The sequence below is a fragment of the Mus caroli genome, unplaced genomic scaffold (assembly GCF_978045245.1).
Source record: "Mus caroli unplaced genomic scaffold, Mus_caroli_1 scaffold_2, whole genome shotgun sequence".
In the NCBI taxonomy this organism is placed as follows: Eukaryota; Metazoa; Chordata; class Mammalia; order Rodentia; family Muridae; genus Mus; species Mus caroli.
The window spans coordinates 161,522,451-161,543,726 of record NW_028227257.1 but is presented as its reverse complement, the minus strand read 5'-3'; the positions used below and the strand labels follow the sequence as shown (position 1 = coordinate 161,543,726).

Genomic DNA, 21,276 nt, shown 5'->3' with positions numbered 1-21,276 from the left:
ATCGACAGGACAGCCTTGGGGTTTTGCAACTGGGTCTTGCTCTGTAATACAGGATGGACTTGAACTTGGAGCCTCCTGTCCCAGCCACTGAATACTGAGATTACAGATGTGGGCTGCCATGCCCACTGATATACTCTCAATGTGTCAATTTTGTTTTTTGCTTGTAGTTGAGGAACTGCGGTGGTCTGGTGCCCCTGGTTGGGCTCCTGCACTCCAAGAATGACGAGGTACGAAGGCATGCCAGCTGGGCTGTGATGGTCTGTGCCGGCGATGAGCTGATGGCAGTTGAGTTATGCAGGCTCGGGTGAGTGGATGTTCCTTGCATCTAGTTCAAAACCAAAAGAAAGCAACAAGCCTTTTAGGTCGAAGGAGCACCCAATAGAGCCTGTACTGTCAAAAAGCCTAGCACTCAGAAAGGGCCACCCTGGGGCAGGACATCCTTCCCTAGTCTGTCCACCCAAGACACCCACCTTGAGCCATGCATACTCCGTGTTCATTTTCCAGTTCATCTTGAAAAATGGTTCTCTTTCAGCTTTGCCAAGCACAGCCTCAAGGCTAAAATCACCTGGGTGAACCACAGCTACCATCTCTTCTTAGCTCTCTCCACCAAACCCTTCACCTGATACCTGTAGTTAGTTAGCATCCTTCCCCCAGTTCATGGTCCCCACAAGATTCAGGTGAACTTTGCTCTCTGAGCATAGTAGCAGCAAATGGAGCGTGAAGGTTCCCATGCATTCCCAAGCATTTTTCTTATTATATAATTTTGTGGCTAAATCTGGGGTCTTGTACTCCAATGATGAACAATGATAGGGAAGCCAGGGCCATAGCAACTCACTGGAGAATTCTGCCTACCGTATAGTGTAACAATAAATAAGCAGGCCGACAAACATAAGTCACACCACGGTGCCTATTGCTGGAGAAAAGGCATCTGACAAGGTTCACCATCCCTCCATGATAAAAGCCCTGGAGAAATTGGGGGGGGGAGGGGAGGATCATGCCTCAACAGAGTTAAGGGTACATAGAGCAAATCTTTAGCCAACATTTCTAAGTGTAGAAAAACTAAAATAATTTGCTCTGAAATAGGGAATAAGATGCAAGTAGCTATAGAGGCTGCTCAGATTCAACAGTGCACAGAGTCTTAGCCAGAGCAACAAGAGAAAGAAATGAGTGGATAGGAAAAGTCAAACTGTCCCTTTTTTGCAGACAGTTTAATCTTTAACTCAAAAGATCCTAAATATTTCACAGAAAACCTGTGAAGCACTCTTAGAACTGACTCCTAGATATGACAAGCACTCTCAGAAACTTAGCAGGATCTAAAGATAACATCTAGAAATCAGTAGCTTTTCTGTGTGCCAATATTAAACTTGCTAAGAAGGAAATGGAAGAGAAATGAATTCCATTTAAAATATATATTTTTTTAAAAAACTAGGAATAAATATAACCTGTGACATAAAAGGCCTCTAACACAAAAACTTTAAGACACTGAAGAAGGAAGTTGAAGAAGGCACTAGAAGATGGAGAAACGAGCTACGTGAACACCCTTGAATCATGATCAATAATAGTGAAACATCCGTATTTCAAAAGCAACCCGTATATTGAGCACAGTACCCATCAAAATCCCAATGACATTCTTTGCAAGTCTAGAGAAGACAATCCTGAAATTCACGTGAAAGCTTAAGAAACTCGGCAGAAGCAAAGCAGCACTAATCAGAAAGAGCCAAGCTGGAGCAATCTCAATAGCTGATCTCAAACTACACCAAAGAAAGTGACAAAACACCAACAAGGGATTTTTTTCCTTTTACCCATTTGTCAGTTTTCTGTTGCTGTAATAATGCCTCAGAAAGAAACTTACAAAAAACAAAGGTTTATTTGGGCTCCTGACTTCAGATATTTTAGTTCATGGTTTCTTGGTTTTGTTGCCTTTAGACCTGGGTGAAGCATCACATCACAGTGGGAGCATGGACCCAAGCCGAGCTCCTCCCTTCTTGGCTGTTAGAGATCAAAAGGAAAAGGGAAAGGCTCCCAGTAACCCTTTCACAAGTTGCTCCAATGACCTCCCTCCTGCTAGACCCCACCCATCTCTCCTGCTAGACCCCACCCATCTCTCCTGCTAGACCCCACCCATCTCTCCTTCTAGAACCCACCCGAATGCTTCCACCACCTCCCAGCAGTGCGGCAGGCAGATGACCAAGCTTTTAACACAGACATTTATCCAGGACGTGTCCCACCAACTGTTTAAATATGAGTGATTGCATGGCATTTATGTTCTCAGAAAGTGCTGATTCGTCTTCATAATTCTGTCAGTTTCACCTCATTTAAAAAGGCAGAGGAGGCTCTCCGCTTTCCAACTCAATTCTTTGCTCAGGAGCCTAAGGATATAAATGGGAACTCAATGTCTGTTGGCTTGGAGAAAGCAAACAACACAGGCTTTATTTTATTTTATTTTATTTTATTTTTTATTTTATTGACAGGGCCCTAGATATCCTTGAAGAAATTAATCGATCATTAAGTCGGAAAAATAAATTCAGTGAGGCAGCCTATAACAAATTGCTAAACAACAATCTTTCCCTGAAATACAGCCAGACTGGCTATTTGTCATCAAGCAATATAATTAGCGATGGATTCTATGATTACGGTCGGGTAAGTGGTAGCATTTATTTGTGTTTTACTATGATTTTCCCTTTAATCATGATGCCATTACTTTACTATTTTATAAGCACCAAACGTACTCTATATTTTTGCAGATAGAAATGTGAAAATCAGCACTTTAGCCTGGGCTACATCTGACTATAAGATTTTTGAGTCTTCATAGAGTTTTAATTAGATTCTGTTTTACTTGCTGTTTAAGTCAGCTTATTAATCACAGTCTCAGTAACATCCCGCCACACACACAAACCACCAAGAAATTGCTCCTCCACAAAAGCTCATTTTATTCAACGGCAAGTAATTTTGAAAGAACTACTGTAACATCAGATGCTTCGGGAGAGCTAAGGACAAGAGCAACAAACCAGAGAACACTAACACAGAGACAAATGATGGCTTGAGTCTTTAAAATGTTCAATAAGATAATATTCTATACAAAGGAGAATTCTGATTCATTCATTCTGCAAACACTAAGCTTCTGGTGTTACAGGCTCTGACGACGACAACGCTGAATGAAAAGGATATAAGATGTCTGCTCCCATTAGAGGAGATGGAGGACACCACAGCAATGTGCTAGAGTTGAGAAGGGAGTGAGAGAGATCAGAGCAGAGTCTGGATGAGGGTGTCTATGAAACTAGGAGAAAATAGGACTGCAGGCTGTCTTTTTCGAAAGGGTAGTTAGGTAACCCTCATTGAACAGAGTAACTGAACAAAACTGTGGAGAGAATCGGGAAAGTTAGCATGGGGATTCTTTGGGAAAGAAACTTCTGGGCAGAGGAACAAGGGTAAATGTTTCTTTGTGCTTGGCATGTTTGAGGAATATCAGGATCGGGGGCAGCATGAAAGCTGAGCTGATAAAAATGGAAGAATAAAAGATGGTATTACCCATGTGTCAGATGGGTAAAGGAGTTCAGATCATTGGATTCTTGAAGACTACTAAAAGGTCTCAGTCTGAAATGGGAAATGCATAATGATAGGATCTGTCTTTGTTTTGGAGAACTGCTTTGCATTGTTTTAAAAAGATCATGAAAAGTATCTTATATAAGAATGAAACCTGTTACTTGATCATAAGGAGACCAAGAAGTTGATTTAGTCTGGCCTTTTCTTTCAGACTGACAAAATTATCCCACTTTTGTATCTCTTCACTCTTAATTTTATAACCTCTTTATCTTTGATTAGTATTGTTATATAAAAATATATATGTGTGTATGTATGCATAGATAGAAAGATGGATGGATGATGGATGGATGGATGGATGACAGATTGGCAGATGGACAGAGGGGAGGGGGTAAGGAGGGAAGGAGTCATAGAGAGAGTAGAGAGAGAAAAAGGAGAGAGAGAGGGAGAGAGAGAGGAGAGAGAGAAAAAGGAGAGAGAGAGATAGGAGAGAGACACAGAGAGAGGGGGAGAAGAGAGAGAGAGAACACCATTTACATTGGAAACCAGTAAGGGGCTCATCCCTGGGAAATACGAATTACCCTTCTCCCAGCAGTGATTAGTTTCCTGTGGTTCTTTCTCTAGAAGTGGGACCCTATGATGTTTTCTTCCCTCTCTGTTAACATGTTCATGAGTATTTTGCCTGCATGTATTCATGTGCACCATATATATATATATATATATATATATATATATATATATATATATATATGGGGCAGCATGAAAGCTGAGCTGATAAAAATGGAAGAATAAAAGATGGTATTACCCATGTGTCAGATGGGTAAAGGAATATATATATATACATATGGGGCAGCATGAAAGCTGAGCTGATAAAAATGGAAGAATAAAAGATGATATTACCCATGTGTCAGATGGGTAAAGGAGTATATATATATATATATATATATATATATATATATATATATAGTACCTGGGAAAGACAGAAGAGAGCATCAGATCTCCTGGAACAAGAGTTATAGACAGTTGTAAAATGCTACATGGGTTCCCAGAACTGAACCTGGGTCAAGAAAGTCAAGTGTTCTTAACTGCTAAGCCATCTTTCCAGCCCCAACTTCTCTTTGGACAGGACCATGACACTGTGAAATCAGTTTCAGCTCATAGGTATTTTTTACAGGCAAAGTCCTCCCTAGAGTGTATAATTAGATTTTGGAAACAAATACTTCCAGAAAGGGCGATAACAGCTATGATATAGAATAGCAAAGAATGTGGGTATAAAAGATGTATGTCTACAAGCTCTGGCTTCCATATCTAATTATGTATAGAGATTATCTATCTATCTATCTATCTATCTATCTATCTATCTATCTATCCATTTATCCATCTATCCATCATCTATCTATCTCTCATCTATTCATCTATTAAACCTTCTATCTGTCTGTCTGTCTATCTATGCATCTATCTATCCATCTACATATATATATATATATATATATATATATATGCGTTTACTCACTTCATATCTGGTCTGTATCTCTATCTACAGTATGTGTGCACATGAATGAATTAGATCCTTCAAACTGTCAAGAATTTCTTCTATCAGGGTTCATGTTTAAACTCTAACACATGCAGAGATCATGCTTTTGTGCTCACATTATCTTACAGATAAATCCTGGCACCAAACTTTTATCACTGAAAGAACTGTGCTTACAGGAGCTGAATGATCAACGCGCTATTCTATTAGTCAACAATAAATCTGACATGTGAGTCCTGGGAGGGGGGTGCTGCAGGGAGGGAAGTATGCAGTTTGTGTTTGTCAACATGCAAGTAGAAAAAGTTTCCAGTGGGGATCTTCCCAGCTGTATCCAGCACTATAATAAGAGCTGGTCCATAAACTCAGCCTGATATGAAGCAATTCAGATTTTCCTTTGACTCCATGTTAGTGGATTTGGAAAAAATCCAGTATTATAGAAATAGCAAATAATGTATAGAAAATATTGACACACCTCCAGAAATGTGTACCCATCATCTTTATTTAGAATAAATAAATGGTAACTCTAAAAATTAAAGCAGCATTAAAATAAATGCAGGGTCTCACTATGCAGTTCTCGCTGGCCTGGAACTCACTGTGTAGTCTAGGTTGGCCTTGAAGTCACCGATAGCCACCTGCCTCTGTCTCTAAAGTGCTGGGATTAAAGGTGCTCATCACCACGCTGGCTCCCCAAGTTTTGGCTTTTTAAATTGGATTTCTTATAGCACAAGCTGGCCTCAAACCCTTCTCGTAGTTGAGGATGGCCTTGAACTTCCGCCTCCAGCAGTGGGTAGATTATAGGTGCACACCACCAGTCATAATTTATGTGGCGAAGAGGATCAAGCTGAAGGCTTTGTGAAGGCTTTTTTGAGGCCAGCCCTCTGCCAGCTGAGCTAATCCATTTCAGGCTTGGTGAAAGCTTTGTCTTAAGTTCTTCTTTATGCCTTTAAAAATAATATGGCACGGCTCTGCAAATATGACTTTTCCAAGAAATCTGTTTCTCAGGACAAAGTTAGCACTGACAAATTTTAGCTTGTACCTAACTTCAAACGTGTAACATTTTAGCTCTCCACCTCCATCTATGGAGGATAAATCATCTGACGTTGGCTATGGACGAAGCATTTCTTCTTCATCTTCCTTAAGAAGGGCAAGCAAGGAGAAGGCCAAGTAAGGACACTTTGTGTCAACACTCAACCAACCTGCCCAGGTGGTTGGAAATTTGTGTGTGTGTGAAGGGGGTGTTTTGTTTTTAGAGTTTTAGATTTTGGTAAATCAATTCTTCTTATGATGATGATTTAGCTGCATAACTGTTTTGTAAGCTGGTGTGGCAAAGTTGTCTGGGGGAAATGAGACATGGAGGAGCAGCGGTAGAGGTTGAGTTTCCCTAAACTGTGGATGGGATAGGCCCTGACTGCAGTGGTGACTGAATCCAATCATGCTGGAAGAGAAAGGACCTTCTAATGAGAGTTATCTTTAAAATGTCACCTGTCAGCACTGTTAGTGTGACTAGAATAAGCCATGTTCTTTTCAAATGACAAAAAAGAAAAATAGTTTTCGTTTTAGTGCTGGATTTGGATCTCCTACAGAAGAAAAATCAGAGCCAGCATCGGGACGGAACACTGTCCTTAGCAGAGCTGTCACCAAAGAGAAGGGAGTAAGGTAGGAAACTCATTGTTTTCTTCTCCTAGTTATAATCTCGACAACTTGTGATTATGCAGCAAGGGCACAGGAAGGGAGAGATTGCTTTTGTTTCTTCTGTGCTGGGCATGGGACCCTGGGGTCTCCATAGTGGGCAAGGGCTCACATTGAGCCACAACCTAGCACCTAAAATTTCCTAGTTAGTTGCCACCCTTTGGGCATTACATAGCTTGGTGTCATAAAGTTTGCCCAGCAAGCCTCATTACCTGGGTTTGAGCCCCAACACTGCTTTGACTTTTAAATCATATGTATTGAATGAGGCATTAAGTCGTAACTTAAGCATTTGTTTTTATTCTGTGCTGTCTTTGAAAAATTTACCCAGAATTTCTCCTGTCTCTGGATAAATCAGGTTACCCTGTTAACTACTACCATCAAGTACTACAGTGGCTTTCATTCCAAAAGGACAATAGAGGCAGTAGTTGTCCTCAGCTACTGGTGTCCCTGCACCCGACCTGTGATGGGGGTTGGGAGGGAGGGGGCTTAGCTTCTTGCAGCAGACCATGAACCTGTGTCCTTTCCTGTTGGTACTCTCTCCATCCTTTTTCTGGCTGTGTCCCCTACCCTCAAGACAGAAGCAACACAAAGTGGGAGAAAGAGATCTAGCTCTTATGGTTGGAACAATTGCGGTGTGCTTTGTGCTTCTATGGTTTTATCTATTCTAAAATCCTATTTGGCTCTGGGGAGATGGCTCTATTGACAAAGTACTTGCCTCGTCTGCACACATACCTGGCTTTAATCCGCAGTAGGACAGCCTGGTAGTTCACACTTGCTATCCCGGCACTCAGGAGGTGAAAGCAGGGGGATCAGATGTTCAAACTTACCCTAGGCATCATAGAGAGTTGGAGGCCAGCCTGGACTACCTGTGTGAAAAAAGTTGAGGGTGGTGGTGGGGACTAAAAATGATTTGTACTTACTAATAGCAATTGAAGGAATCTTTGATTTTTTTTTCAAAATAGTAAAAAGAAAAGTAGACTTCAGTTGATTTGTTCCTCTTACCTTCTGTGGTAAGTAATGGGTAAAGATAAATAATTCCCACCCCCAGTTTGCTTCATTGAAACATAAGCCCCAAACTTGAGAATTGCTTAAAGTAGGTGCTGCTCCTGCCTGGTCCCAGGCTAGCCCCATATTCTTGGCTTATTTGAATCTGGAACAAATTAAGTTCCTGTCCATTAGGCAATTAATTGTTTCAGAAGATCTACTGCTTAATCGTAACATTGTGAGAGTCTAGTCTCCTGAACACAGGACAAAGGAGCGGCATCTGTACATACAAGGAAGGGTGTGGCAAGTTCAGCTAAAGTGACAGTCCCTTCACCTTAAGACTAATGTTCTTATTTACATGCCACTAGTGACGAGGTGACAAAGTCATCTAGAAATCTTGAAGTGTAGAACTGAGGTCAGTCAGAAAGAGGGAAGGAGAGACAGAAGCACTTAGGACACCCCCGAAGCTGCAGCTCGTCCTGAGACTTGTCACTATGGGGTTAGAAGCTGGGGAGCAGGTCTGGGGTTGAGCTGAGGAACACTACATAGCCCACACTGTCCTGTTCTGACCTACCTGGATCCCTGAGACTCGGTCTTTTTATTAACTCTGAAATACTCTGTTCCAACGCCACCCAAGCATATTTCAACAAACCTCTTGATGTTACCCCACACGAGTATGCCATAAGAGTCTCATTTACTGCAGTTGCCCCTTGACAATTATTAAGAGGAAACATTTCTAAAGCTGAAAATACCATTGGAGGGGCCATTAGAGTATGGGTCAGCTGTGAAGTGGGAAGGCTGAGCATCACCAGAGACTCTTGCATCCTTTACGTTTTTTGTTTTTGTTTTTTTTTTTTTAATTCCTTGCAAAGGGGCTGTAGTGACAATCTAGAGGATATGTTAGTTGGTTTTCTGTCAGCTTGAGTCTTCAGGGAAGGCAGAACCTTAAGTGAGAAAATGACCTCAAGCAGATGAGCCTGTAAGCAAGTCTGAAGAATATGTTTTTTTATTAGTGATTGGTGTTGAAGGACTCTGCCCACAGTAAGTAGTACCATCCCTGGAGTCCTGGGGTGTATGAGAGAGCCATGAGGAGCAAGCCAGTAGGCCTTATACCTACATGGCTTACACTTCAGTTCCTGCCTGAAGTTCCAGCCCTGACTTCTTCCCTCTGTGATGTAGTGTCACCTGAGAGATGTAAGCTGAAACCCTTTCCTCCCCAGCCAAAGTTCTGTTGGGTCAGCACTACCTAAGGCAGAGTCACTTGCTCTTCTGTCAGTCCTTCCATCCTTTCAGCTAGTGCCATCCCTGGAAAAAAAGGCTGGTAAAGTAATCCCAAGGAGTACCAGTGACAGAGAAGACATTATCTATTAGCAGGAGATACTGAAAGTAATTATAACATATGGGGTTGGAGGTGGGTCAAAGGTTTAGGAGAAGCTATTTGCAGGAAGGGTGCCCAACAGAAAATGGATTCAAGGAATTCAGCAGCTAGTGCCTAGTGTTAGTCAATGGAAGGGTATGAAGAGCAAGCTTTTCCACCTCCCATGCTAGGGATAATTGGTGTAAACGTGAATAATAACTCACGCAAATGTAAGCAGAGTGCCCAGAGCAATTAAAGTCTTTAATTAGCCGGGCAGTGGTGGTGCACACCTTTAATCCCAGCATTTAGGAGGCAGAGGCAGGGGCAGGGGCAGGCAGATTTCTGAGTTCATGGCTTGCTTGGAGTAAATAGTGAGTTCCAGGATGGCCTGGGCTACACAGAGGAAAATTTGAAAAAAAGAAAAAAAGAAAAAGAAAACTATACAAGCAACAAAGTTTTAAATTAACATGCCACAAAATCTCTTTCTGTTTAAAATGCTACAGAATTTTAAAGAGGGAATTTGTGTGACCATTGACACCACAGTCAGAATAGAAAGGAGCTCAGCCATCCCAGAGTCCTGCCCTGATACTGCAACTCCTTCTTTTCTCTGGATGTCGGGACCTTGTGGTGGTTTTCCTGTCGTTTTTGCCTTTCCAAGGTCTTACTGTGTAGCCCTAGTTAGCCTCGAACTCACTTGTAGACCAGGCTGACCTTGAATCCACAGTAATCTGCCTATCTTTGCCTCCTGAGTGCTGGCATTAAAAGCATGGACTACCAGGTCCAGCCAAGAATGACTTTGATGGGATCATTCGTGTGTTACATCTGATACTGATGTTTTCCAGCCAGCATAATGCCTTTGAGATGCTTCCAAATTGTTCTGTGCGTTAGTAGCCTATCCCTTTTTATTCTTAACCAGTATTTTATTGTATGGTCTTAACACTATATACCTATCTCTTATCAAAGGACATTTGAATTGTCTCTATATTTTTAATTTAAATTAACTTTTAATATAGATGCAAAATAATGAGAGTTGTCATAGCATTTGCATACATACATACATACATACACACATTGTATTTTGTTCTAACTAATTTCCCTCCCCGATTACCCTTTCCTTATTTCCCTGAGGCTTCTCAGATTGACTCAGAGCATAGTTAGTATTTGGTCATTTCGACAGGATATGGGGTTTTATTATTGCTTACTTTCAAAGGAAAGGGAAAGGGAAAAAAGAAGAAGAGAAAATGAAAGAGGAAGAAGAGATCCTGGCAGTGCCCAAGTTCACGGAAGGCAGCCCTGAGAAAGAGTGGTACCCTCCTCCTGACCCTGAGTTCTGTGTGTATGTGCTGGAGGTGACCAAGTCGATACTGCCCATTGTCAACCTTAAGGAACAGATTGAGGTCCTTGCCAAGTGAGTCTCTCCCCTCTCCCTCTCCTTCTCTCTCTGTATATCTATTTTAATTTCAGATTTTTTTTTTTAAAACTTACAGTGGTTTGCTTTTCTTTAAAGTTACTTTAAAATAAAACCAACAAAAGAAGCTGCAATGGTTTACAGCGCCCGTGCTCTGCCTCCCCGCAGAAGCACGATGAATCACACACGGGTGCTCTTCATTTTTGTGTGAATCAGAGTTGAAATCGCTTAGAGACAAACACCTGGTTTTTGCTTTTGCTTTTTTTTTTTTTTTTTTTTTTTTTTTTTTTAACTAAGCTGTTAAGACACATCTTTGGCATGATCTTAGAGAGGTAGTGAGTGAATCTATGTTTAAAAACCAAGTGTTTCCTTAGGTGTATGAGGTACTCAGCATTTAAAGGCATCCTATTGTGAGTTCTCTCTAACCCCCCTGCTGTTTGTTTGTTTCTGTTTTGTTTTGTTTTAATACACATTTCCTTTTCTGATGGATGTCTGCTGATTCATTTGCTATTTCTCTGGAGTGGGCTGTGGGCACTCTGAGAGCTTGCTGCTGGGCAGAACAAGCCCTGTGTAAGCCTCAGAAGTTGCCCTTCTTCACTGGGCTCCTTCCATAAACAGAGGCTGAGGCCCTGAGCAGGTCTCTAAGGGAGCAGGACAGAAAATGGGGACGGGCTCCATGATTGGCACAACCCAGCACGTGAGCTGCTGGCTTCAGCACCAGCTGCAGTGGGGGCTCAGTCAACTGCAGGTGGGAGCCAAGTAGCTGTCCTCAAACCTGGAAGTGACAACTGTAAGCCTCTCAGCTGACAGATCCCCGACTTCTGTCAGACAGGACTGGGGGAGACTCAGTGCGGTTGGCTCTAGAAGGATTTCCTGTGTCCTTGAGGCTTAATGGCTCTGACTGGAGAGTCTTGTAAACACTTGTGCAGTACTTCTCAACACTGTGTCCACTCGTCACTTTTGAATCAGCTTACTTTCAAACAATGATAAGGAGCAAGACAATGGCAGAGGTCTGTCCAGCTGCGGGATGGGCTGTCACTACAGGTGGGGTGACTGCTCGCCTCCACCTCCCTTCCTCATTGTCCTTTGTTTTGGTTTAGTTGCACTGTTTTGTTTTCTTCTTGTGTGTTTTTTAATTTTTATTTATTCACTTTACAACCCAATAACAGCCCTTCCTCTCCTCCCAGTACTCTCTCACACAATCCTCCCCCATTCCACTTTACTTTTGAGAAGTAGGAGCCCCCTCTGGGTGTCACATCCCACCCCCCACATCAAGTTGGGCAGGAGTAGGACTAGGTGCATCCTCTCCCACTGAGGCCAGGCAAGAAGGTCCTTTTAGGGGCCAGGTATCCACAGGGCAGGCGGGCAGGCCAGCAACAGGTTCAGGGACAGCCCCTGCTCTAGTTAGGGGACTCGAATGAAGACCAAGCTGCTCATCTGCTACACAAGTGCAGGGAACCTAGGTCCAGCCCAGACTTGCTCTTTGGTTGGTGATAAAGTCTCTGGGAGTCCCCAAAGGTCCAGGTTAGTTGACTCTGTTGGTCTTTCTATGGAGTCCCTGTCTTCTTGGGTCCCTTAATTCTTCTCTCAACTCTTAGTAAGATCTCCCAAGCTCCGTCTAAGGTTCCAGTGTGAGTCTCTGCATCTCTTTCCATTGACTGCTGGGTGGAGCCTCTCAGAGGACAGATATGCTAGGTTCCTGTTGGCCAGCATAACAGAATATCCTTAGTAGTGTCAAGGATTGATTCCTGCCCATGGAATGGGTTTCAATTTGGAGCAGTCATTGGTTGGCCATTCCCTCAGTCTCTGCTCTATCTTTGTCCCTGCACATCTTGTAGGCAGGACACATTTTGAGTCAAAGGTTTTGTGGGTGAGTTGCTGTCCTAATCTCTCCACTGAGAGTCCTGCCTGGCTACAGGAAGTGATCACTTCAGGATCCATATCCCCCACTGCTAGGAATCTCAGCTAAACTCACTCCCATAGACCCTGTGGGGCCTCTTCCTATCCTAGATCTCTCTGGCAGGTGAGAGAGATTGCCTGTCCCTCCCACTCCCACCAGCCATCTTCCTTCTCTCTTCCTGTTCTCCCTACATCTGAGTACCACCACCCCCCAATCCTCTGTTTTGGGTTTTTAAGGCATTATTCTTCACAGTGTAGCCAAAAACCAATCTTTCCTTTAACTTTTCAATTTTTCTCCCCACCATATGTTCTTAGTTATAGAGAAATTTTAGAGATGTTTGTTGACATTATCATAGAAGATAGTATTTTGGGGGTGGGGATACAAAACAAAGTATCACAATTTCTCTCTCCCACACACCTGCTACTCTTGTGTCTTAGTCAGGGTTTCTATTCCTGCACAAACATCATGACCAAGAAACAAGTTGGGGAGGAAAGGGTTTATTTGACTTACACTTCCATACTGCTGTTCATCACCAAGGAAGTCAGGACTGGAACTCAAGCAGGTCAGAAAGCAGGAGCTGATACAGAGTCCATGGAGGGATGTTCTTTACTGGCTTGCCTCCCCTGGCTTGCTCAGCCTGCTCTCTTATAGAACCAAGACTACCAGCCCAGAGATGGTCCCACCCACAAGGGGCCTTTCCCCTTGATCACTAATTGAGAAAATGCCTTACAGTTGTATCTCATGCAGGCATTTCTTCTACTGAAGCTCCTTTCTCTGTGATAACTCCAGCTATGTCAAGTTGACACAAAACTAGCCAGTACACCTTGAAATACATTTTTCTTCCTCCTCCTCTTCTACTCTCCTTTGATGTCAGTGTTATATAATGCCATACCATTCTTAATTCAAAAGATAAATTCTAAAAGAAAAACGTCATGAAATTTATAGTGGGCTACTCCAATGCACTGTACACTGGTCAGGCTGAAGAAGCCTCACAAGGGCTAGCCAGCCTTGGCAACGTGCTGAGACCTTCTCTCACAAGAATAGAAAGAAAAAGCTCACCAGTTAGTAAATGCCTCAACTTTCAGACTAAAATACTCCCCCCACTGTTCAAGAGTAAGATAAAAATTTAAAACTACATTTATATTCAGTGTGATAGTCATTTGGCCTATGTTATGTCCACTGGTATCTTAGCATTCATTTTCTTTTTTTGTGTTGAATCAAATCACAGGATTCCAGTGTGTATATGTGTCTGTGATTGCCTCAGTACAATAAGCATGCTGATTTTTTTTCCTGCAGGTATATTTATTTTTTTAAGTAAAACAAATAAAAAAACAGAGGAAGTGTAGTTTTTACATGTGCAATTATATATGTAATCATCTAAAGTAAGTGATTAAAACTGTTTTTCATCTCAATGTAATGAGCACAGGTATGTGGCAGATAAAATGGGCGGTAAGATTCCAAAAGAGAAGCTAGCTGATTTCAGCTGGGAACTTCATATAAGTGAGTTGAAATTTCAACTGAAATCCAATGTCGTACCAATTGGATACATCAAGAAGGGAATCTTTTATCATCGAGCGTTGCTTTTCAAGGTATTTAAGATATTTCTGTCTCTTGTCTTATTAGGTTAAAAGTGTTTTCTTTATCTTATCAGGATATTAATCTTTGCATTTATACTTATGTAATTTGAAATACATGTGACTATACACACACAGAGGCATACACACACACACACACATGTGCACCTGCACATACATTTCATCAGACTACTAGAAGTACTGTCATTCAAATTTATCATCTACCTCTGTCCTTTTGGGATTCCTGCAGGGTTTGGAGGTGAGAGATAGGACTGTGATAGAGTCTGCCATTAAGAGGTGCCTAAGTCTCTGAGGTGATGCCAGAGAAGGGCTCAGAGAGAGAAGTGACACACGGCCAATCTGTTAGAGGCTACATAGGTTCTATCAGCTGTCAGGTGTGCTGGAGCTCACACACCGGCAATCCTGGTTCCTGGGAGGCTGAGGAGGGAAGATTTTCTAGTTTGAGGCCACCATAGGCTGCACAGCAAGAATCTGCCGTTTAAAAACAAGTCTTGGTGCTGGAGAGATGGCTCAGGGGTTAAGAGCATGGACTGCTCTTCCAAAGGTCCTGAGTTCAACACGTAGCAACCATATTGTGGCTCACAACCATCTGTATTGGGATCTGATGCCCTCTTCTGGTGTGTCTGAAGACAGCTACAGTGTACTCATATAAATAAAATAATTCTAAAAACAAAACAAAACAGAAAAAAACAAGTCTCTGAGCCAGGAAGGTGGCTCAGCAGGTAAGGACACTTCTTAATCAAAGCAGATGACCTAAGATTCTTCCTCAGGATCCACAAAGAAGGTGAATGTGCACATGCAAACACACACAAACACACACAGGGAGATAAACACACACACAGATAAACACACATACAGGGAGATAAACACACACACAAAGATAAACACACAGAGAGATAAACATACAAACACACACAGGAAGATAAACACACACACATAGAGATAAACACACTGAGAGATAAACATACAAACACACATAGGGAGATAAACACACACACAGATAAACACACAAACACACAGAGAGATAAACATACAAATATACACAGGGAGATAAACACACACACAGAGATAAACACACACACAGGGAGATAAACACAGACACAGAGAGATAAACATACAAATTCATACAGGGAGATAAACACACAGAGAGATAAACACACAAACACACACAGGGAGATAAACACAGACACAGAGAGATAAACATACAAACTCATACAGGGAGATAAACACACAGAGAGATAAACATATAAACACACAGATAAACATACAAACACACAGAGAGATAAACACACAAACATATAGATATAAACACACAAATACACGCAGAGAGATAAATATATAAACACCAGAGAGGTAAACACACAAACACCCAGAGAGACAAACACAAGCACACAGAGAGATAAACACACAAACACATACAGAGAAAGAAACACACAGAGAGAAATACACACACACACACACACACAGAGAAAGAGGTAGGTGAGAGGGAGAAGGAGAGAGAGGAGAGAGAGAAAGACAAAGATACACACACACACAGAAAAAAAAATATCACTAGGTAGAAAAAAAAACTTTCTAAACCATATAAACAGCTACACTTAAAATAACATTGGTATGAGAAGCAGTTGTCCATTTAATTCCTCCTGCAGAGGCTATCATGTGGATAGAAAGCAGGAGGATGGAAAGAGAGAGTGGGCGTATTTGAAGGCCTGAGATGAAGCATCAGATGAATCTGCCCTTCACCCTAAAATTTGAGTCAACGCTCAAATGTTTTTTGGTCAGGAATGTGTGTGTGTGTGTGTGTGTGTGTGTGTGTGTGTGTGTGTGTGTGATTTTGAAAGGCCATTCACGTTGGAGACAGAGGAATGAATTAGAACAGACACACACCTAGAGACAGGACAACCCACTAGATTGTGGGCAGACAAGTACAGGTGACAAATTATAAGGTGGAAGGAGGATAAGGCTGAGAAGACTCAGATATAAGCACCAAGAGGACTTGGTAGCTGCCTGTATGTCATTGGGAGAATGCCTGGGAAGAGAAGAATGATCCCCAGGCCCTGGGCAAGGCAAGCAGAGAAGACAGCACCACTCACCAAGCCTGGGCACAGGAAGACGGAGCATAGTGAAGCTTAAGAGAGCATGTTTCTTTTTTATCCACTGTGTAAGAACTTAGGAAACATTTCCTGAACATACAGACTGAAAAATTACATTTCTTCTATCTACCAAGAGCTAGAAACTTCTGTATCACTGACTTTTCTCCTTTCTGTGACCAACCACCTAGCAAGAAGCAATTTAAGGGAAAAAGGGGGTTTGTTCAATACCAAGGACATGGGGAGGTATGGCAGCTGCAGCTGATAACACTGCACACACAGTGAGGAAGCAGGGGAAGAGACAGAGGTATGACACTTTTTTTCTTTTTTCTCCCCTTTATGCAATCCCCAATCCCCACCCTTAGCCCATGGGATGCTGCTGGCCACATTCAGAGTGGCTCTTCTCTCCTCCTTCTCCAGTTCTTACAGATACCCTGAGGCATGACTACTAGCTGTGAAAGGGTTTATCCATCACTGAAGGAAGTAAGGTCAGGAACTCAAAGCAGCTCAGGAACCGGAAGGCAGGAGCTGATGCAGAGATCATGGACAAGTGCTGCTTACCAGTTTGCTCCCTAAGGCTGACTCAGACTGCTTTCATATGCCCAGGGCCTCAGGGCCTATTGATGGCCTCACCCACAATGGACTGGGCCCTCCCCCTGTCAATCACTATTTAACAAATGCCCTACAGGCCTGCCTACAGCCTGAGCTTATGGGAGGCATTTTCTCCACTGAAGCTTCCTCCTCTCTGAGGACTCTATACCTTCTGTCAAGTTGGCATAAATGTAGCTGGCATGACCATCCTAATCCCATCACACTCCAGTTTGCATCTCACTCTAGTTTTACCTTAATCCTACTCATCATCAAAGTACCTTTTAATATTACAAAGCACCACAGGCTGGTGTGGCAAGGGGTCTAAGCAGCAAATATTTCTCACAGTTCTAGAGGCAGTGAAATCCAAGGTAAACCGAAGGATTTGTATCTGGGTAGGGACTTCTTCCTGGTTTGCAGTTAGCTGCATTACTGAGGCATCTTCACAGGGTAGAAGATCTTATTTCTTCCTGTTTGTTTGTTTGAGACAGGGTCTCTGCATAGCCCTGTCTGTCCTAGAACTCAATCTGTAGACCAGACTGGCCTTAAACTCACAGAGATCTATTTGCTTCCAGGATTGCTGGGATTAAAGGTGTGTGCCATTACAGGCCAGGCAGATCTTCCTGTTTTTCTAATTCCTAGAGAGGGAGGTCTCACCCTCATGATCTCTGCTAAGCCTAGCCACCTCCCAAAAGTCTCACCTCCAAATACATTATTAGAGTTACGGTGTCAGGATATAGATTTGAAAGGGTGCACGGATCTTCAATACCTAACTCTGATCCCGCTTATAGGCTACCTGGGTCATGCAATTACTTAGCATTCCACCACTGAATGCTAAGCAAGGTGCTCTCTGAATCTCTTACTCTTTATCCTCTCCAAACATCCTCTTTAGATCATTTTCTTCCAGACCGATGGCCCTAGTTTGGCTTTACTCCCTGCCAGTCCGCAACCAACAAGTCACTCACTGGTAACCTCAGCTCTTCCACCGGCACGGTAGTTCCAGAGTAATGGCTCAGAGGGTTATTATCTACTAACGATGCTTATGGTCTTCTGCTAGGCTTGTTTCCCAAATAGCATGTACCTTATTTAACCCATTGAACCTATTCTATGTCTGCCACACGGCTGGTTAGCTTTCCTCAGAGTTCACGTGGAGAATCTTGAGCCTCTGATTATCTCCCAGAGTTCCAATCTCTGTATTGGATCTCCCACCTTCTACTTCTTGCCTTTTGCTAATAGCCCATCAGCTTTTTATTGACAGGTGATGCTTCCACAAGAGATTATCCCTGCACAAACTCCCTCGTTTCCCTTCCTCTTCTCTCCTCCATCTTTCATAGCTTGCCAACCAACTGGGACCAGTTGTCAGTCCTGTCCACTCGGATGCACAGGCTGCAGAAGGTGACAGGGCTGTCCATGTTTAGGTGGAGGTGTATGTCAATCCATTTCCAGCCTATCACTTGCATTTTCTTAATGCTTTCCAGGATCTAAGCCCCACCCCTGCTCCCCTTCCCTCTGAGCAGGGGACTTTTGGGTGTTCCACATTACAAGGAAAATAGCTTTTTAGACACAAGCTAGTTCACTTACTCAGCAACTCAGAAGATTGCCTTAGGCTGCACACTGGAGGCAGATGTGAAGCCAGGTCACAACCTTAAAGTACCTTACAAATAGGGCACGCTCTAGCAAATAGGGGATGGTTATCTATTGTAGTTCTTCAGTAGGAAATAAGAGACACACCAGTAAATGTTTCTTTGGAGAATCTTTCTCTCTCTCTCTCTCTCTCTCTCTCTCTCTCTCTCTCTCTCTCTCATGCACACACATACACATACACACAAAGTCTTTGTATCGTTGAGGGAGACAGATTTTGATACTTTGTGCTCTGCAGTCAGGTCACTGCTTTCTAGGCTGTCTTCAGCTATAGGACAAACAGTATCAAAATCAAAACCTAAGAGTCCTGAGAATGACCACCAAGTCTTTATCATTTTGGCCTATCCTGAACTATGCAGTTTGGAAAAGTCACACATAGTAACAAATACACTCTGTTAAAACAGGACTTCTCTTCCCCCGGTGCTTCTAACACTTAGCCTTGTTGGATGGGGCTTGGCACTCATTACTTCCTCACACAAGCATCCAGGTCCCATGCTTCTTCCCAGCTCACAGAGGAAGAAATGGAAGCCTGGCCTTGCAAAGCCCGCCCTTGGCTTATGGTCACACTAGTTGGTAAGCATCAGGGCCCAGTTGAAATTTGAACCCGGGCAGTTTAAACAAGCGCTTTTATTCATTATGGCATGGCAGAAAATTAAAATAATCCTTAAATTATTTTAAGGATTCTTAAGGAATGGACTTTAGCTACCTCAAGCGTGGCAAACATAGCTCTGGCGGTCCCTACCCTTCTCCCCCTCTCCCTCTGACTTGCTAAACACTGTAAGAACACATTCCCAAAACTGTCCCCACGGTTAGCTCCCTTGTTTGCCTACTTCCTCCTTTAGAAGCTGACTATCAAGGTCCAGCTATGAAGTACTGAAGTCCAGCAAGCAAAAGCTCCCTTAGGCTCACCTAATGAACATGTCCAGTTAAAATTAAATACCTCATCCTAACATGGGTTTTCTCCTTTGACCTTTATAAACAGCCATTTTCTATGGACCATGCCTGTCTCCTTTCTATCCGGAGACAGTCCTTTGTCCCAGGGACAAATACCCCTTCTTCTTCACTCTGTTCTCTCCCCTTTCTCCCTTGTCCTCCCTCTCCAGCCTTTGTCTCTTATGTCTTGCCCCCTGTCCGTCTGGGTCAAATAAATCTCCTTTGTGTTGAGAACTTGGTCTTGGGGCTTCTAAGTTGTACCACTTTCTCTTTCATTTAAACAAACAAAGCAACAACAACCCCCTCTAAATCAGAGGAAATCAGAGGGAGGAACCAAGTGCAGTGGGGTAGCAGTCTGACGCTAGAGAGCTAGCTGCAGTTTGCTGTCTCCTGCCCCATGGTTCTCTCTACACCACAAAGCAGACTGGCTGGAAATAGAACTTGCTTCAACCTCACTGCCTACCATGGCCAAAGAGCACCCTGGGCTGTGGAAAGGCAGATGGATACATGGGCTGGAGCCCTGGGGTAGCACCCCTCCAATCACCCTGTCCAACTTGTATTCCATTACATTAACCTCCTGAAAACTGTTCTTTCCCAGGGCACTCCGGCACACACTGAGTCTATTCTGCCCTCAGGGACAGCCCATATATGGCTCCTACCTCTCTACTCTCCATTTTCTTGCTTAAGGTCAAACATAGTTGCATGCCCGTGTTTAACTCTCCCCCTAAGGCTCTCTCTCCATCAGCTAGCAAATGACCCTGAGCCCCTGGTGTCTTATTCCTCCTGCAGGCACTGGCTGATAAAATCGGGGTAGGCTGCAGCCTGGTGCGTGGTGAGTACAGCCGAGGGTGGAACGAAGTGAAGCTGGTGAATGAGGCTCGGAAAGGCATGATCGGGAACCTGCCCCCACCCGAAGAATACATCGTGGATCTCATGTTCCACCCGGGGAACCTGCTGAAGCTGCGCAGCAAAGAGGCTGACCTCTACCGCTTTCTGTAGTCGCCAGAGACAAGAGCACCCAAGCCAGAAATTGTCTTTACATGTTTTCTAAGAGGGGCTTTAGCCGATTGGATAATTTCAAATAAAAGTATTAGAAATGGCTCTGTGTAGAAATAAACTGTGGATGTGGATGTGGCTATGCGGTGCTCCAGGTTCAGGCTGTAGCGTTCCGGGTCTGTCGGGGTCTCCATCCCCACTCAAGGTTATCATGGGTAAGACCAACTCAGCCCTCTTGGAGCTTAACATCTTTTATGAAGGTGCGCAGCAACTGCTTCCTATGATGGGACAGGCTTATCCCTGTTCCGCTTTGGTATTCAGAACACTTAGTTTAAATAAACTCAGTCCAATTGAGTCTCAGTCACCTCCTCTGGATTTAGGATTTAAGAGACTCTGGAATCTCAAAGTACTTTCTAACTTAATTGTTCATGTTTATTTGTTTATTTTTAACACTGATTATTGACTGAGGAGATAACTGTGGTGGTTTGAGTAAGAATGGCCCCCACGGGCTCATATACTTGGCAGGTTGGCCATTAGGGAGTCAGGCTACTTGACAAGGATTACGAGGTGTGGCCTTGTTAGAGGAAGTACGTACTGGGTGTGGGCTTTGGAGTTTCAAAAGCTCAAGCTAGGCGCTTGTCTTTCTCTTCTTGCTGCCTCTGCGTGCTGATGTAGAACTCTCAGCTCCTTCTCCATCACGAACTATGTCTACCTGCACGCTGCCATGCCTCTCACCCTGATGATAAAAGACGGTTGTTGAGCTGAAAGTCAGGCCCAGTTAAATGTTTTCCTTTATAGAATTTGCCATGGTCCTCATGTCTCTTCACAGCAATAAGACACTGATTAAGACAGTGGCTCACTGTGGAAACCACTTGCCACAAACATGAAGACCAGAGCTCACATCTCTGGTACACACCTAAAAAGCTATCCACACTGCTGCTAAGCACGACGTCGTGATTAATGTCTGACCTCTACACCTATGTGTACACAGACACACACACACACACACAAACCCCAGCATGTTTAA

General features: G+C 43.2%; 1 protein-coding gene across 6 annotated transcripts in view; it reads left to right on the top strand.

Annotated features, from left to right (window-relative positions):
- Armc3 (armadillo repeat containing 3) overlaps positions 1 to 20,348 on the top strand; it is a 96,354-nt gene extending 76,006 nt beyond the window's left edge. For 3 of the 6 annotated variants that reach the window (XM_021156443.3, XM_021156444.2, XM_085835149.1), the window contains exons 12-20: positions 168 to 304; positions 2,472 to 2,640; positions 5,203 to 5,300; positions 6,134 to 6,235; positions 6,620 to 6,727; positions 7,723 to 7,770; positions 10,312 to 10,509; positions 13,836 to 13,998; positions 20,043 to 20,348. In XM_021156443.3, coding sequence (XP_021012102.2) covers positions 168 to 304; positions 2,472 to 2,640; positions 5,203 to 5,300; positions 6,134 to 6,235; positions 6,620 to 6,727; positions 7,723 to 7,770; positions 10,312 to 10,509; positions 13,836 to 13,998; positions 20,043 to 20,252 — 1,233 coding nt within the window. In that variant the 3' untranslated portion in view covers positions 20,253 to 20,348. The remainder of the gene's footprint in view (positions 1 to 167; positions 305 to 2,471; positions 2,641 to 5,202; positions 5,301 to 6,133; positions 6,236 to 6,619; positions 6,728 to 7,722; positions 7,771 to 10,311; positions 10,510 to 13,835; positions 13,999 to 20,042) is intronic. The other 3 variants (XM_085835146.1, XM_085835147.1, XM_085835148.1) reach the window with 3 other exon arrangements.
- The last annotated feature ends 928 nt before the right edge of the window (positions 20,349 to 21,276 follow it).